The 19154-nt window shown below is 40.7% G+C and overlaps 1 protein-coding gene across 4 annotated transcripts in view; it reads right to left on the bottom strand.

The window, feature by feature from the left end:
• Positions 1–206: 206 nt before the first annotated feature.
• SLC11A2 (solute carrier family 11 member 2) overlaps positions 207–19154 on the bottom strand; it is a 78424-nt gene continuing 59476 nt past the window's right edge. For 2 of the 4 annotated variants that reach the window (XM_075591612.1, XM_075591609.1), the window contains exons 15-17: positions 18663–18816; positions 16509–16562; positions 207–1814 (exon numbers count right to left, since the gene is read on the bottom strand). In XM_075591612.1, coding sequence (XP_075447727.1) covers positions 1734–1814; positions 16509–16562; positions 18663–18816 — 289 coding nt within the window. In that variant the 3' untranslated portion in view covers positions 207–1733. Of the gene's footprint in view, positions 1815–2524; positions 2556–10263; positions 10527–16508; positions 16563–18662; positions 18817–19154 lie in introns of those variants that run through there. The other 2 variants (XM_075591611.1, XM_075591610.1) reach the window with 2 other exon arrangements.

A 19154-nucleotide genomic window follows, 5' to 3' on the forward strand; every position in this document is an offset into this window, starting at 1 on the left:
CCAAGTTGGCAGGTCAGTTTCATTTTGCCAGGTTATGACAGATCCAATGTGATCATTCTTCCTGTAATTATACAGGTAAATAAGAATTTTAACACTGGTGAGTGTTAGATCCTGCTTCGGTCATGCCTTGTAAGTAGCGGCAGACTTAAGACGCTTTGGCCAAAGGGTTAAACTAAATGACCCTTTTTACAAGAGATATATAGGTATTGCACTGTGTATTTTTGTCACATTGGAAGTAGCTTTGGGCAATTTTGTTTTTTGTGGTATACATTTAGCCACGCCCACTAGCACTCCTTTTGACACTTATATGCATATATACTGTATAGTGTGTGGTAATGGTTGGGGTTTCTCAGAGCTTGATGGGAATCTGTGTATGTTGTTAATATGTCTCAAAGCGTATTTGGAAAAGTAAAACATGATTTAAATCTAATTTCTTTTCTTTTGAGGCCTGGTCAGGTCATATTCTACAGTTTTCACCCCCTACAGCAACGATGACTTATTTCAGCGAGCCTCAATTCGACTCGTGCTTACACTGCAAAAAAAAAAGCTAGTTCCCCGTCAACAAACAATTGGATCGCCCTGATCTAAATGCTCTCCACATTCCAGGGTCTATTGTTACGTCACAAACATTTTCTAGATAAATAGGCTTCCATCTTGTCAGACACAGAATCAGTTTGAAAGACATCGCAAAACGTTGTCTTTTTGTCAAGCAATCCTGTCAGCCAATTCATTGTTTGGCCAGGAACTGTCGATCGATGTGTCTAATTTTAGGAGAAGCTGGTAATGTGCAGGAGAAACAAAGTGACGCAAACCCTCAACTGTACAAGGCACAGTACAGGAACCTATGAGTTTACCTGCATATGAATGACAAAGATCCAGAGCCACTATCCTGTGTAAGACAGTAGCCAATAAAAATAGTAGTACTGCCTCTATAAGCCATTAGCATTTTAGGTTAAATTGCTGATAGGCCTCGGTGCGATGCTTCTCAGAGAACAAAGGACACTATTGCATGCTGCCAGTTTTCCTGGCAAGCTTGGATTTCACATATGTGGCCAGATACAGAACAGATCTGATCAATCAGATTCCGCTACTGTGGAAACGTCAATACACTGATACACAATGCAACATTTCGGAAGTAAGTAATCCTACCTCGGGGTGCTGTTTCATGCAGAATTAATTACTTCAAGAGTTATAGATGGCACTGAATCAATTCAGTGTGAGCCGGATACAAATTTTGAAGTCAAATATTTTATAGCACTGATAATGTACACAAAGATATACAAGAATTTTGCAGGTACAAAGATGACCTGCCTCAAAAAGCCTACAATCTAATTTTGGTGCCTGAAGCACAGGTAGATAAAGTGACTTGCTCACAAGGACAGCTGACAACAGGATTTAAACCAAGGCGAACTCCATTGAGTGTTTTACCACTAATATAACACACTTCTGATTCCCATTCAGCCCTAGAATAGGTTTGCAACCAACTTAATAGGAAGTAAAATGCATCGTGTGAAAACACTTAACAGTTAACATGTGCATGCCATTGCCATGTATAGTAAAGGATGTGAGCATGACAGCCCACCTTTTACATAGATTGCAAAACTGTTCTCATACGAGGTGTCCCGAAAGGTTGACCACGGTAACTCTGTGTGCTGTGCAGTGCTTAGATGGGGCCTCTAGCAAGAATGGAGGTTTGCTAGCCAAAGGATAAGCCCTGCTTTCTGACTCCAGTATCATCGGGGCGAAGAGGTGTCTTCTTTCTCCATGTTGTGTAAGAGGAAAAGTTCAGGATAGGCAGTCAGTCCGAGATGGCACTAAAAGGGAGCGAGAGGAAATGTGAGAAACGCCACAGGAGAAAGAAAACCCAAGATCAAAAAAGGAGCGCCCCAATAGAACTTCTTATTATACCAAATGTACACTGAAGGGGAAAGATCTAGAGCAGGAGTTGCCTACTCCAGTCCTCAAGGGCTACCAAAAGGTCAGGTTTTAAGGATATCCCTGCGTCAGCACAGGTGTTTCAATCAGGTAATGACTGAGCCACTTGTGCTGAAGCAGGGATATCCTTAAAACCTGACCAGTTGGTAGCCCCTGAGGACTGGAGTTAGCCACCCCTGATCTAGTGAAACATTTTGAATCCCTTTGATGCAGAGGATCCTGCAACGCATTACATCTACCTTTAATTAGAACTTCACTTTTCTACTGCGTATTGAACAAAAATTCAGTTTCTGGCGTCTGAAATGAACCAGTAGAATTGCTATTCCGTTTGGTTGCAACAGAGGCTTCAAAAACCCTGCTCAATAGTTCAATAATTCAATACAAGCCCCCTGCACCCATGAGTTTAGTACTGGATAACAATGGACACCATGTACCAATTTCACTAAATGTGTCTCAGAAACAGTATTCAGGCTCTGGGTTTTACTACTTATAGCAAAACTATTTAGTCCTAAAACATTTTTATGGGTAGAAACCACATATCATATAAAACATGCAACATTTCCTCCCAACTACAAAGTTAGGTACTTACACAGTTCAACTCCAATAACACCCAAAGAAAGCTTGTAAAAACAGCAGAGAAAACAGCATGTATACATGTGCAGGCAACAAGCATTACACAACATTCATATATTCAATATGTCTAAGGCGTGTAATATAGTGCGCACACGTCAATTAGAATTGGCTGTGTCCAGGCCTGACGCTCTATACTTCAGCCGCGCGTGCGCACGGTAGTGAGCGTTGAGACGGCAGATCGGGGGAAAGACCCGGAAAGTATCTTTTCGCTCTGCTACCGGTGCACGTCACACTCTTTAGCCAATCACAGTGAGGCTGCAATACAGATTTAGAACAACTATTTGCAACTGAATTGCACATTGGTTCGCTCCTATGTTTCCATTAAAATTACAACTATTTGAATAATTGAACGTTTTAAAGACCACAATACACTTTAAAAAAATACATTTTTATACACAAGCACGCCACTGCTTACAACTATTTAAACGAAACGTGCACGCGCACCAGCACTAACTATAAAACAAGCCTAAGACTTCTCCCAATAAAGTCCATTTCTCATCCATGGTTGACCCCTAGAGAGCAAAAACTCTCAACAAGCACTGGCTCGTGCTGCCCCTCATGTTTCATCAGTCCCACTGTCTTTCTGCTTCACTTAAATGGAAGTTGGTATCCAAGGTAAAGGAGACCTCATGCTGGTGTTGTACCAATTTCACAGGCCAGGGCAAGCAGAACACCACTTCAGATCCCTACTTCTCAAGGGTGGATGTGTGGCCTGAGGATACAGCACGTGGCATGTCATGTCAAATACTGGGTTAAGTTGCTGCCTCAGTATGAGACCACAAAATCAATTTATTTGAGTTACTTTACTGCCCAGTAGAGTACCAGAAATGCACTATATGGATTGTACACACCAGACTTCTGAATGTTTATGGTTAAGGTATATTTATTTTTTTATTTATAAAAATGTTTTACAAGGAAGGAGTAAATTGCGTTACCTCTCATTTTCAAGTATGTCCTGGGCACAGAGTTATGATGGCAAATACATGGTTACAAATACATAGTTACATGAAGTGAACAGGGTTATACATTATATACAGGACATTGCACGCACAGTTAAAGATAATATGTTATAGCAAAGCCTGTTAGAATATTCTTTGGATGGAAGGTGATACTGAATCCAAACAGTTTCCACGGATGTATTAAGATGCATTTACATTAGTCATTTTATTCTCCATTTTCCACAGTCCGCTTCACTCAGCGTGCATGACTGGTATTCTGCTGCATTTCATGTTTCATACAGATTACTACCAAAAGTTATACAAACACAGAGCTTTGCTTCCAAGACGGTGCTAAATGTAACATACTTACTACAGGAACGGTATTCATTTCAATGAGCTTTCATGTATGCTGTGCAGCTATCGCTGCTTCATGTATGAAATTCTCATTGTGACTGATTTGAAGTCTTGTTTGTATTTGTATGTAATTTTCCTAGATTTGTAACTCCTCTCACCATCTAAGGCCGCGTCCATGGTAAGTGATGCCGGGCGGAGGCGCGCTGAGGCTGAGGGAAAGCGGGTGCTTTCCCTGGCCTTAGACTGCGCGCCGTCCGGGGGCGTGTTGGGGGGCGGACCAGTGACGTCACGGAGCTGGTTCGCCCTCATTGGGCGAACCGCTCACGTGACCGGCCCTGCGCTCTGGCAAGCGCGAAAATTTTAAATTTTGCTCTCATTGCGGCTGCAGGGGCTCAGTGCCGAGCGTAAGCGCGCCTCAGCGTATAAGCGCTGACCATGCCCGAGGCCTAATAAAGCAGCAGCTATTGCTCGCAGTGGAATCCCCTCATCTCTACAAACGAATTGCACTACAGCAGTAGATATTTTCATGTGCTAAGAATTCCTAGCTTCCTCTCCTAAAATAAAATAGAACTTAAACAAGCCCTCACATTGATTGTATTGTATATGGTACTTGCAATGTTGATACCTAACAGACGTTTCCTTCCAATGTGGTCGGATGGATGAAGGTACTGGGTTGTCCTCCTTAGTTTTATCGTGCAACCCCACTTTCACTTATTTTGTGAAGATAAAATGCTGTGTACGGCCTGTAATGTAGTGCACGTGCGTGCGTCAGTTAGAAATGGCTGTGTTAAGGCAGACGTTTCTATACTAGGGACGCACGCACGGCCGTGAGCGGTGGCGCGGCAGACCAGGGAAATTACAAAAAAATTGCATTTTCGTGCTGCTGACGCGCCACGAGCCAATCAAAGCGCGGCCTAACGCTGTGACGTCATGCTCCCTAACCGCGCGCATCACCGCTTGCACCCCAACAACTAAAGGCGTAACGCCGGGCGCACCAGCGCCTACTATATAACAAGCCTAAGAGTTTCAGTTTAATGCCGCTTGTACTTTTTGGGTACAAGTAAGTGACGGTTTACAGCACCAGTGTCATGCTTTTTATTGCAGGATGTTGATTTCCAGTAGGATGAATTGCTGCCTTGAGGCTTGGCTCTTCTAATGTAGACCTTCACAGACAGTAGGATATTTTCTGATCTTGCATGTAAGGGTGTATTTAATTTGTGGGTTATCCCTTATGCAAATTGCAGACCCTCAGACACTACTAGCAGGGGTGAGCAAACTTTTTATGCCGAGCCCCCCTTTTTATCCATGAAATTTCTCGGGCCCCCCCTGCCTGATGTAATCAAAATCACATTAAAAAAAACCTTTATTAAACGGTTTACAATGTAAATACAAATATGTCTAAGGCCGCACATATAGTGCCCGCGACGGTGACACTAGCGAAAGTTGTATTTCGCTTTGCGGCGGAGGCGTGGGCGACTAGGCCATTGATTGGTTCAGGGGCTGTCACGAGGTGATCGCCCCTGAAAAATCAAATATTGCCGGCTTAAAAAAAATCACGTCGCCACGTCACGCTTACTATAAGCGCACGCGGCGGTGACAATGCATTTGTTTTCGGGCGACGTCGCGTCGCCGGCACTATAAGCGCAGCCTAAATACTTACATACTTCAACAGCTCGCTCTTGCAAAATTAGGCTGTGTCCACGCTGCCGCTGAGAGCGGTCACATCACCAACTCTCCAAGCATGAGCACAGGGTGTCCTGCATAATTTTGCAAGCACGAGCGGGGAAGTGTTTACACTTTTTTATTATTATTTCAGTACATTCATAGTATGATTGATATAGTGGCAGCCTACCCTTTCACTTGCAGAGGATCGCAGCGAAGCAGGTTGCCAGCAGAGGAAAGCAGGAACACAGCGCTATTGTAGGGCAGACACCGGAAGGAGGGGCGTTTGACATCACAGCGCTGGGGCGTGCTCCTCCCCCGTACCTCCGTATCACGTGGCCGCCACCTGCACTATTCTGTTTGGCCGCACGCACATCTTTTTTGCCTGTGCACCCAGGTTTTGCCGCAAGCCCCCCGCCTAAATAATCTTGCGCCCGGGGCGCCCCCCCCTCAGTTTGTGCACCGCTGCATTAAATCACAACACCCACACACACACAATCACAACACACACACACAGACAACCAACAGGCACACCACACACACACACTCAATCACAGCCAACACAGCACACACTTAATCACAACACACACAGTCACAGTCACAGTCCACACAACCAACACTCACATAATCACAACCAACACACACAACACTCAATCACAACACCCACACACACTCAATCACAACACACAGACAACACACGCTCAATGACAACCAACACACACACACTGCAGTCCCTATACGCACGCACGCACGCACGCACGCACACACACACACACACACACACACACCCACAGTGGGGGGAGGGAGTAACTAAGCCTGCTCAGGTCCCCCATGTGCTGCTGAAAACGGGCGGGTAACAGACAGGAGGAGGGCTTGTCTGTGTGCAGGGAAGGCCCCGCAGCAAGGCCCCGCCCCCTCTGCAGGCAGACACAGCAGAGAACTGGAAGTAGCCTCAGCACGGAGCTTCTGGCTGCCCGTGCACAGCTCTGCCCGCCCCCAGGTTTCCCCGCACGCAGCCTGCGCCCCCCCCCTACATAATCTTGCGCCCTCCCAAGGGGGCGCGCCCCCCAGTTTGAGCACCGCTGCATTAGTGGATCTATTCCTTAGTTTGTGAAATTGACTGACAGCCCGGTATGATTTTGAACAGATTACAGAAGCAATTAAAATGAGCAATATTGAAAATATAATTGTTCCACTGCAACAAAATCCTGCAAGGAGCAGGAATTGGGGCGAACCAACTGGTTAACAACAGTACACAGTTCCATCTTCCCATTAAACACTGGGATTCAAATTGAGGGAACCTGAAAATCTCCATTGAAGCCTCACCCCAGATGATCCCCACTTTGTCAAATGCTGAGATATTACGCCTGCTGCTCCCTACCCACATCATTTGTTTTTGTTAGGGGAGAACATTTATTTATTTTTTATACAACACTGGGCTGTAGAAAGCAGAATTGCAGTGAATCCAGAATCAGTTCAGTGTCACAGTTCATGATAACTGTTCTATTTTTTACTGTTCATTCCTTTGGGAATCTTTGGCATAGTAAGTCTTTTTTTCCTCTTCACCGAGCTCGGCCTACTAACCTCTTCTTTAAAACTTCATATTCTCCCTAAACAGATGCAAATAAGCTTTTTTTTGCTCGTTCCTCATTTACACTATGTATGCATTCCTGTGTAACCTGTTGTTTTGCTGATATCTGTAGAAGTAGATGTTTGCAAAAAAAAAAAAAAAAACCGTTGCCCCCCCTCCAGAGGTTATTCTTAGTCCTATAGTCATCACCCACTTAAACATGCCGCCGTGGCATAGCTGTCAATAGCCCTCTTGTGTTTTCTGACAATGTTCATTCTACCCACATCCAAATAATGGAAAATGCGTTAGACCCAGTCAGTCGACTATGCTAGTTATTCACTCCTTTGTATTTACCAAGCTTGGCTACTGTAGTTTCCTCTTCTCATTCAATCTAATATTCTACCACCACTAATGTGGAATGCCACCTCAGGCCTGGTGTGTACAACCTTTCTTGTGCTATACTTACCTTCTCGTTACAGACCGTCATATTTCAAAGTTATATGCCTACATCCATCTCTTCCACTTCATATTGCAGGACTCTTCAAATGGCAGCTCTCTAAAGGCTTTGTCGTGGCCCTGGCACTCTCTTCATACTAGTTTATCAATTAGATTGTAAGCTCTTCGGGGCAGGGCCTCTTTTTCTTAAATGTCACCTTGATATCTGAATCACTTCTTCCCATTATGTGTTATTTATATGATTGTCACGTGTATTACTGCTATATCCATTAATGGCTTTATATACATACTGTACATACATACATGTTGCTGAGGCACCTAAGTGCCACTTTTCACACTACAGCTCACTTGTAAGCCAAGGTAATGTAAATATATATGGCATGCTGGCAAAATGTTGAAATAAAAGAAATATAAGTCTTGAAATGTCTCTAAAATGACATTACAATAAGCTAATGACCCTTCTAAATGTTTTGTGATTGGGCCCCTTTGGAGAGCCCGTTAAAGAGCCCTGTCATATTGTATCATTTTTGTCTCACCTCTCCTTTATCCACTTCTTTGTGATCACCACAACTTCGCTAAATCTTGCCATCTCCATGTTTTACCTACTGATCTCCCATTTAAAAAGTCGCTCAACTTTCCTCCTGCTCTGTCATTTAGAAGTATTGCTTTGTTCTCATTGAACATGCTGTATCTGCCATTTTTTTACAGCAATGTGATAACCAATGAATGAGCACACATGAACTTGGTGCACAAAAAAAATATTGGTTAATTATTCCCAAAATTTAGTATGACTCAAAAAAAAAATCATAAATTGCCTAGATATTACATTAAAAAAAAAGAAAGAAAAACTTTCAAATATAAATCTTTGGTATCCAATGAATACATGTGAAGACAGGTACTTAAATATCTGTCAATGTCTCATGTACGAGGTTCCAAAAGTATTGGATGATAGGACATCCCATGAACACAAACAGAACCTAACAAACCACAAATTAGATTATGAGATTTACTGCGTCACTAGATTACTACAAAACTACTTCAAACTACTTCAAACAGGTATGTGTGAGCTGGATTCTACTACTATCAATAGCTACAGATTTTAAAATGTATTAATTGGTATGTCTCCTTCAATCAATTTGCAAGATCCTAAAATGTAATTAACAATTTGGTGTGTCTGAGTTGATTAGGCAGACCCCTCCCTTAATTGCTAATCAATGTGACTGTGTTTTAGAATACTTAAGACAGGATACCTTGGCTGTGAGCCGTATGGCTGTGTGTAACATTTAAGTGTGTGGAGTTAATCTTGGAGGTGAAGATTGGAAGATCTGGACTCTGAACAACAACTTTACAACCGTGAGAACTTTACTTTCTAAAAGCTGTGATTAATTGTCCTCTGCCTATCCTCCAATAACAGGGAAGTGTCTCCTCCTGTATCTCACTATGCCCTCCTTATTGCTTTTTCTGTTTACTGTTTGCTCACTCGTTGGTGAATGTCCCTGTTCTCTCCAACATCCCCACTCCACCATTATTTATACACCTCTCTCCCAACAACCCTCAATAAAAATCACCCCCCACATATCCTCTATTCACACCCTCTATCTACTCCTTCCTGCTGCTGGGGATCTCCCCTAAGCCTGAACCCAGAAATACACACCTGATCTCTCCCATGCCTCCCTGCCACCTCTTCCCCTGTAAATGGTGTGAACCTTTTCATTTAACACTGACTAACCCTAAAACTAGCCCCACAAATCAAGCATACCAATAGCCTGCACTCATGGCTATTGTCCCACAGTCACTTATACCACCCATTGTGGCCAAGCACACCCATCTACAGCACTTATTCCCTCACATGCTGTCTCTGTAAGTTTCCCCTCAAACCTCTTAAATTGTAAGCTCTTCGGGGCAGGGATTTCCTTTCCCATTGTCTGATTTTTGCTGCACTTATTGTATTATTATAATTCCCTGTACTGTATTCGTTGTGACGCGCTGAGTACACTCTTGGCGCTATATAAATAAAGACATACAATAAATGTAGTCCCTGACGCAACCAAATTAACACTCTGAGCTTTTGTATTGTTCATTGCGGTCTGCTGAGCTATATAAAAATACACCACCTACATTTGCAAATAAACCAGATATTCCTTACTTATTATATTGGCTATGGTTGCTCAGATTGTATTTTGTATTGGGAAATTGCAAAAATAATTTGCTTGGGTAAATTCAAAAGGTAATAAACAGGGACTATGATCACAATTTTGTGAATGTTACGTTTATATTTCTTGTACTAATTGATGTGAAATTCTGCACATGTAACCACTTTTCCCCAATATTTTCCTTTAAATCTGCTATAAAAATTACCTGATGAAAAAGTGTTTTCCCTCTGGAAATTAATATTGAAAGCTTGTTAATTTCCCCAGTTAAATGCAAGGGAAGGAGTACACTTTGAATAGTTGATGATCATTCAAGGTTTCCTAATTTTGAATGCCTCACTATTGAAACGAAATAAAATCCTACACAGTAGCAGTTAGCTTATCATCTAACAAAATGTAATTCTGTTTAAATTACAATACTGTAATGGGATGTAAGGCAGACGTATACCAATTCTGAGACAAGGAGCCTATGTATATGGCCCATGCATTCTGATCTGCCTTTGATTGGTGTTTTTGGTCAGACTACTAAATTAACACATTTCAATTTAAAGAAGACACAGACGGCTGAAATTAAACAGCAATGCTTTTATTGGAACAGTCAAGGTGCCATGATCAATTATATCACATTTATTCTTTGCACAGCTTTTGATTCTTTGTTTTTCTAATTCACACTGAGAATCTCAATCCATTGGAGTGATCAAGAATAAAAAAAAAAGTGTTACCATCATTTCTGATTAAAATTTAAAAGTCGAGCTCTTAAAACGAGGGAGCGTTGTGAGTTAAGAGACGCCACGTTCTCTCCAGGCTCTCAGACTGGGCAAATTCAGTCTAACCATTAAAAGAGAAAACGGTTAGGCATTATATGCATGTACATCACAAGAGGCTGGTATCTAGTTTTCAGCACAAAATCTATGATTAGATTTTACTTCAAATGTACATTTTTGGAATAGACCTCTTTCGGCTAGAGAACTATTGCATCCACTACTAAGAGGTGAGCAGTAGACAGTAGTACTACAACGTAATGAGTTGGGGGCTATTAAGATGTGTTGAAGTTTTCACTCCCAACCCTAATGTTTTTTTTGTATTTATAAATTATATTTATCTTTTCAAAGCTTATCTCTCAACTGCACCATAAATCTGAAAACTATACATCTATTTTTGCGTGTGCACTGAAACAGATTGTATAAAAGAGCGCTCCAAAGCTTAAGTAGTCTTGTTTTAGATTGAACATACAATTAAAGGACAATTACAAAAGGGCAATAACTTTGTTGTTTTGTTCTATACAGTTCTATTGTATTAGAATGAACAATTCACAGTAGCGTGGAAATCGTACAATTTATTCTAGTGCTGTTCCGTAGGGATAAAAAAAAGTGATGAATCCAACCAAGGTTAAGTTAAGTTTGGATTTATTGCCCCAGGAAACAGCAGCATGCCATCAAGTTTTCAATGGTTCCGATTCCTTTACTCGTTCCTTTGCTGGAGGAATAGCGTTGCAACGTAAAAATGCTGTATATTGCTCTTTAATGGATTTAAAAAATAAGGTCCTGTTGACAGTGGAGCGCTCTCTTTAATACAGTATGCTGTAGAGAAGCTGCTGTCACTACTGTAAACAGTCACCGATTGTGATGGTATCAGCCTTTAAGGTTCCGGTTGTGAAACTGTTAGATAACAGTTTAAAGACATTTTCTGCATGAGCAACTACAGCAGATCACAAAGCAAGACTTTAAAAAAAATTGTTTTCTTTAATTATCCCTCTTTTTTCCCCCTTTTAGAAATCATTACTATTTCACATGGTTCTTAAAGGGGATAATTTTACAGGAAGGCATCACAAACTAGCTTTTACATTGGATTCTTGTAACCTATAAGAATAATAATATGAAGCAGATCTTCAGCAAAAAGCCCCAGACAAAAAATATCACGCCACCCTCCCCCAATACCACATCCTCCATTATGGTTTCCCATGGATGAGGATTTGCACATGAAATGTAATTTGCATCTCGCTGCTAGTTATTTTTTATTATGATCAACCCCATTTTCAGTTTATTAAGAAAAAAAAACCCTCTTGTATAATCTGTGTGTGTGGCAATACTTTATAGTTGTACTGAACAGCAATCATTTGATGAATGGATGGATGTCTTCTTCATATAGACTCCCTTACCGCTGTAGCAGGTTGCAATGCAGAAGGTGGAGCTGCACACACATCCAGCAGATAACAGCTTTTGGGCAATCCCTCTATTATTTCAATTATATCTCCAAAATAATGAAAATGTGTATGTACACTATTGGAGTGATTCCAACTGAAATTTAAATAATAATCTAGGTGTATTTTCAAGCGTCAAGGGGCATCCATTTTTTATTCTGCGTGTAAGGTACTTGAAGGAACATACTGCTGAACGCCATGTATCCTATAAAAAGAGGACGTTCGCTCCCGACTATTACTAATGCCTGGTCCTCAGTGCGACGATACAATTTTCGGAGAGATCTTTTGTGAAAACCTGAGCTTTTATTAGATACGTTTTTGCGGAGATGGTAACAGATAACACGTAATAATCGTTTTATTCAACAAGCTGTGTCAAATTTGTGCAAAATAACAAGTTGCTAATTTAATTAACATAATGTATGTACAAAATATTGTGAATGTATGCAGATTAATAAAATTGAGTACTTAATATAACAAACTACACTGTTTGTGATTATATTATTGTGTGCCATTTGCTTAGAAGATAAAAATAAAGAACATGTGTAACCCCCTTTTCTGTCTGCGAAGTGTTTATTGCTGAAGACACAAGTAGTTCTCTCTCAAACTGAGAAGTGCAATTAGTGGCGAAGAGAAGGAAGAAGTCAAATAAAATCATTACATTAATATTGTGTAAATTGTGTCCTTGATGATTCGCATTCATTTTACTATTCATTTATAAAGAAGAAATTTAATAATAGGTAATTGAGCTAAAACACAATGGCCTGTAGCAGAAATAAAACCACTTGGAGAACCTGGCAAAGCATGCAAACCAAAGACAGCCGCTAAACCAATTAGAAGATCTGGACGCAGCAGAAGGGTCAATTAAAAAAAGCTATAAGTAGAGTGCTAGGCAGTTAGTTGTAATGCATTATAATCTCCTGCAGAAATCAGGTGGAGGAATTTTCAAATTCACTGATCACAGCATAGGTACGTGCATTTAATGATTCAAGTAGCCATTTCAAAGTACAGAAGTCAAAGCGTTCGTATAAACCACAAGGCACCAGGCCTGGTTATTTATGCTTTGCAAATGAAAATAATACATCTATCGAACTCAAATGAAGGGAATTAAATAACCTCAAGCAATATACAGAGTATGGGCCTAATACCAAGCAATACCATGGCTTGCAACAATCACTAATATAAACTACCATTTCTTTTTAAGCAGCAGCATTTAAAAAGGTTATAGGAAATTTGTTTCATAATTTAAAAGGCAGCAGTTTCCCCTACGCTGGAGATTTCAACAAGCATGGAAGTATCGCCGCCAATGTTCCCAGTATGTATCTTGGAAGCCAGGGAACTTAAATACAGTAAACACTCCTGAGATGCCTTGCTCCACACAGATGTAAAATATAAAATATGGGGCGAGGGGGAGCATGGAGGGAGGAACCGCTTATTTAATATTTATAATATTTAGCATGTTCAAATTTAAGAGACTACAAAAGAATCTCATTTAGGCACAACGTCCATTCCCTTAATGACACCATGCCAAATGATTGAATACAAAAGCTGTAGTGCGGGAGGGACACTTCCAAATTTCGCTCTGTGAGCATTTACAGCACAACAAATATTTATCATTGATTTTTCAAGAACCACGAATGGAAGATTTCACACCGAAGAATGTGAACAGGTTTCTTGGGGACATAGCAAGTGAAATGGGTGTGTGGGTGTGTCACGTGAATGGAATTTCAAATTGCACGGTTTTAATTATTTCAACATGATTAATCCTTGATTTGTTTGTTATGCTCCCTGGTGACTTTTCTAATCACCACGCTACAGATACCAAGCTCAGTGCTTTTCCAGCCACACATGGCTTCTCTAAACTTTACACAAAATGGAGTATTTATCTCACGCACAAAAAGGATTCAAATAACTAAAAGAAAGAAACAATTACATGCAGACAATATAAAACAGACTAAGACAGGTCAGGTTTTCAGGATATCCCTGCTTCAGCACAGGTGATGCAGTCTATGACTGAGCCACTGATTGAACCACCCATGCTTAAGCAGGGATATCCTGAAAACCTGACCTGTTGGTAGCTCTTGAGGACTGGTGTTGGCCATTCCTGCTGTAGTAGTAAGAACACACACATAAATGAGGACCGTCAATTGATCTTTCATAGAAGATCAAAAGTAAAGCATCCAGAAGACAAAACAAAGAGAACTACACTATTGAATCTCAAAGAAGAAAAGATAAAAAAAAATTACATTAAAAAGGGTGTATTTATTCACCTAGTGTATGTCAATGTTTTGATCCTCATGGGGAGCTTTAGCAGGGCCACATTTGGAAAATAAACACCGTTGTTTGGAAATCAGACTATGCGAGTCCGTCATTTTTCATTCAAACTCTTCCAGGGATTCTTTTTCTCTGTTCACCAGTGTGTAAGTAAAATCTATTGCCTAAATGTGAAATGATTCAAATCCCCAAACAGTGCCTCCTACAGATTATAAATGTAAAAGGATTATTTGTGTCAGCCACATTAACAGGAGCCCTTCACTTTGACAGTGATTTTTGCGTCAGCATTTCTAAATAAAGTAGAAAAGTCGGAAATATTTCTTATGCGAAAGCGACAAAGAACGGAGTTATGAGATTATTCCTCTTCATATTAAATATTATGGTTCTTTCACAAGTGCTTTGTAGCACATAAGTACCTTTTCCAAACAGTGTATTCATCAGAGGTCATTGACAGTAATACTAAGGAACTACTGTTCTCACATTTCATTAGCACACAGGGGGTTTCCAAACCTGTCCATGACACCAATAGGCGATCAACATACAATGTAAAGTTTTCATGACATTTACGCCATCCTTACAAAACTGTAGCAAATTCATTTGAATTGAGGTATACTGTATCTTGAAAAACACGTTCTGCTGTGTGGTGCTAAGAACTGGTGCCTACTAGCATTAGAACATGCTGCTGGCTTCTTTCTATGGGATCGGGTGTGTTTTTCTAGTTTTCTTACTAAAACTTTATCCTGGCTGCAACAGAAGGTGCAAGCATTGTGACAAATGGAGAGACTGCTGATAAATACCGCAGGCAGAAAAAGATGGGGGCACCAGGAGTAACGCTGATCTAACAGTTTGCGGCTTCATTCACAAACTGATGTAGATCTACTGTGTACAATTCCCTTTCATTATTTTACTGTGCAATGTGCAGCAGTTTGGTGAATGAAACAAACAGTGGAGTGTGTCTGTAGGAAGGGGTGTAAATGTAGCATATGCCAAAGGGATACATTGTCCCATTATCTTTAAATCATATTGAGACACCTGGCTCTTTAAAGGCCTAGTAACATTTCAGAGCTGACAGCATTTGCATCTATACGAAAAACAGGATAACAGCAATATCAATATATTTTTCAATACACGACAATGAAACGGTCCATCTCCTGTGATGACCAGCACGCACTTTTGCATGGGAAGCAAAGACACAAATTTTGTCTCCCAACAAAAAGGACTCAGAGCTTATGTATAGTTGTATACAGCATCTTATATTGGTCCATGTAACCTGATCAATCACAGTGGGAAGTAGAGCAAACAATGTTTAAATGCCTTCTCTGCTGCAGGGGGCTGTTATGTTTCTTCCTACAGACTTCCTCTAGCAGAAGGAAGGTTATAGTCTACGCAGTTATAGAACGGCGGCATTTAAATATCACCCAAAGTGCAACTCTTATTGGGTTTGTGTGTCATGCTACAGGTTCTTGTTGGTAAAAGGGAAAGACTTTGTGCCTTTCACTGAATAGGTCAAGTGCCATGTAGGCCTCTGCAGAAGTATGTAAACATTAGTATAGAACGATACCTGGAAATTAAACTCATGCATGAGGATAGGTGTAATGAGGCTGTGATCAAATTTCCTGCTGCTCTTAAATGACATGTCGGAAAGTCCATAATTCTCAATAACACATACAATCCTAAGCATTAATGGGAAGCTGTATGCTCCGATTCCTGAATATAACTGGCAGAGCGGCTAGGCACTGTGATGTGAGCGATAAGAAAGCATATCGGTTTGGGGGAGAAGGGGCTCAAATTTCCTTTTAAGACTCTCGGCCACTGGAAAAGTTGGTACAGTAGTGTTACTAGGGCAGACCAGTGGAAAATCAGGGTCCCTGGGGGTCTTAATGAAACCTAAATCATAGACCATGAAACCTTAAAGTACCCTTAGAATTTCAGCAGCAGGCAACAATGCTAAGATACACATCCTGATTGTGTTTGTGGGAAACCTTACTTCCTAACATTTCAACATGGCATTATGTCAGTTGTGGGTGGCACCCCACAAAGTAAAACAAACAGACTATTTGGCAGAAGAAACAGCCTGCTGCCAGTGGGCAGTTTAACAACAACAAAAAAAAAAAACATTTTGTACATCCAAGCATTTATACAACAAAATGATCAGTAGTTTGACTTTACGTCTAATCATCCTCTGTGCAAATTGCACATACATTTTTGGTATGTTCACACAGTAAACCATAGAAACACACTGGCTCTGATGGCTACCTGTCACGCACAGATAGAATCAGTTCTCAATTAATTGGGGAGCAGGGTTGATCTTCGGGAAGCATTATCTGATGGATGCTTACCGTCTGGCCGCATTGAAGGAACGACAAGCCCAGGGCAACCAAACATTGCCACGTCTACAGGGGGAAGAAAAGAAATAGTGAATAATATGTCCAGAATTATTATTTAACAAAAACGAATATTATACAAACTATAACTAAACTTTGAGCAGATGTGCTGCACGTGAGCTAAACGGCTGACAGCACATTTGAGGCTTTCTAGTCTACATTGCACCTACCAATGATTTAGTAAAAACTGAGTGGGCTAAGGAAGAGGTCTAAAAAACAATGCACAATCCGTCTGCCAGTGTTTTAACCAGCACCTGAAAAATGATTTGGTTCTGGAGGGCTACTACCCATTGTAACGTGAAGGTAATACTTGCCTAAATAAAGTTGTGTGTGTGTAATATAACTATATACCAGCTGTGTGCTGGGTGATAATGTTGAAAGGCGGGGTTTCAGACCTGTCTAAGACATGCAAATGAGCATACAGTAATATTTCCATTTGCGATAGAATATGTATATATATATATATATATATATATCTCTATATATATATATATCTCTATATATATATATATATAGATATCCATATATATCTATCTATCTATATCTATATCTATATAGAGATATATATATACACGCATACATACATACATATATATACACACACACACATATACACACACAGTATATTTTTTATAAGGCTTTATTATAGGAATAGTAATAAAATGTATATTCTAAATAAAATAAGTGATGATGAAGCTAGCTAGCTAGGTTCTAGGTTTTGGTTTACAGTAGAAAAAAAGAGGTGGCGCTTCAGTGGATGAATGATAATAAGTTTATTCATTATTATAACTACATCAAGGGATATACTAGATAGAGTGGCCTGCTCAACTATAACGTTTATATATACAGGGGCTGGTGCTAGCAGAAACCAGGAATTTTAACAAAAGGAGTGGAGCAATAGTGGTCCTTAAAGCTGCACTCAAAGAGACCCCACAAAATATAGTACATAGTAAAGAAAATAAAGTAAAAATTAGCCTTTGCAGAGGCAATCCAAGCCGCTTTTTTTCTCTCCATTTTTTTTAGATACAGAATTTAAGCAGGGGGTCTCCGTAGCGGAACCCCATTCATTTCCCCCTGCTTCCGGATATACTTACCTCCGTAGGGCATGCTGGTAGCCACTCCAGGTTTCACTATATGGCTTAGGGCCAATAGGAAGTCGTGATGTCATCAGGTATGGCTTCCTATTGGCCCAGGAGCTTTAAAATGCAGGCACCCTCAAGCTCATCGAGATCAAGACAAGCAAAAAGCCCATGACATTGCTTCTACCCCATGCATCCCCTGGAGTGCAAGACCTCAAGATGTGGTAGCTACCTCATGGGGAACTCAGACTGTTAAAGCAGCAGTAAACACTTAACCCTTTGAGTGCCAGAGGGGTAATTTGGCAAAGTGCAGTCGCGAAACTACAGATGGCCATTTCCTGGGAAAAGGAAGAGGCCTCCTCCGTTTCACTACTGGGCAGATTGCGTTTTGCTCTCCATGGGAACGCAAGGCGCAGTCAAAGCAAGAACAACCATACCCTGTGAGGATGACATCATTACTATGTCATGGGGCACTCAAAGGGATAACTGGAGTCCCACAGTAGTAATCTGTGATATCCCAAACTACAGACAAGCAAGGTTGTGTACGGGGCACGAATGCTAACATACTTTTATGTTGCAATGCTAACATACGCTTGCAAATAACTTTAAATTGATGCTTTAAAATACTACAGATGGGGATGTGATTTTTATTTGTTTTTAAACACAGGGTGAATCATTATCACCAAGTGCTATAATGGTAATTTGCTGCTAAATTTGGGAGGAGATCAGTGGAGAATCATATTAAATAGTCCCGAGCCGTTTAATGCTGTCAACACCCCTCCCCTCCAAAAAAAAAACCAACAATGTGGTTATTAAGGTCACACAGAAAAAAATGCAGCATTGAATTGGAGGTAATTTTCATTCCAGTGACCTCAAAGTTTCCCCACAACTAGAAATAATGTCAGAGGAAGAATGTTAAATACCTCTTGATATAACTATAAATTATGAAAAATGCACGCCAAGATGCTTCTTCTAGGTTACCAGACTATCAACTCATATTTAATTAGGGAAATCAGGTAATCATACTTACCAAATATGCCACAAAGCATAGGTAGGCAATGGACAAAATCGCTGCCACCACATACAATGCCAGATGTCCTAACGCAGAGACATACACCACCACAAAGTACATATTTATGGAGCAAACGATAAGAATGAAAAGGCCTCCAGCAATCTTCCAACCTCTGTAAATGCAGAGAATAAAATGTGAGACAACATCGTGAAAAACATGTAATGTCTTCATTTAACAATCTATGGTAAAATAAGTTTGCAATGCAAGAAAAGTTCCAAGAACCACTGCTATGAAATACTAACAAACGAAATTATGGGGAATGGGAGCAAGCGGGCAACCTGGTGGGGGCGCTGATTGAACCATCAGTCAGCGCTGCAGCCCGTCACAGCGTGCCCGATCCTGCTTCACTAACGTGACATCAGAATCAGATGCTGTGACAAGCTGCAGTGTTGACATACAAGGGGTGTTAGTGCAGCGCCGGTCAGTGAGGAGGGAGCAGAGAGCGTGGGC

Source organism: Ascaphus truei, chromosome 3 (assembly GCF_040206685.1).
Source record: "Ascaphus truei isolate aAscTru1 chromosome 3, aAscTru1.hap1, whole genome shotgun sequence".
NCBI classification, from domain to species: Eukaryota; Metazoa; Chordata; class Amphibia; order Anura; family Ascaphidae; genus Ascaphus; species Ascaphus truei.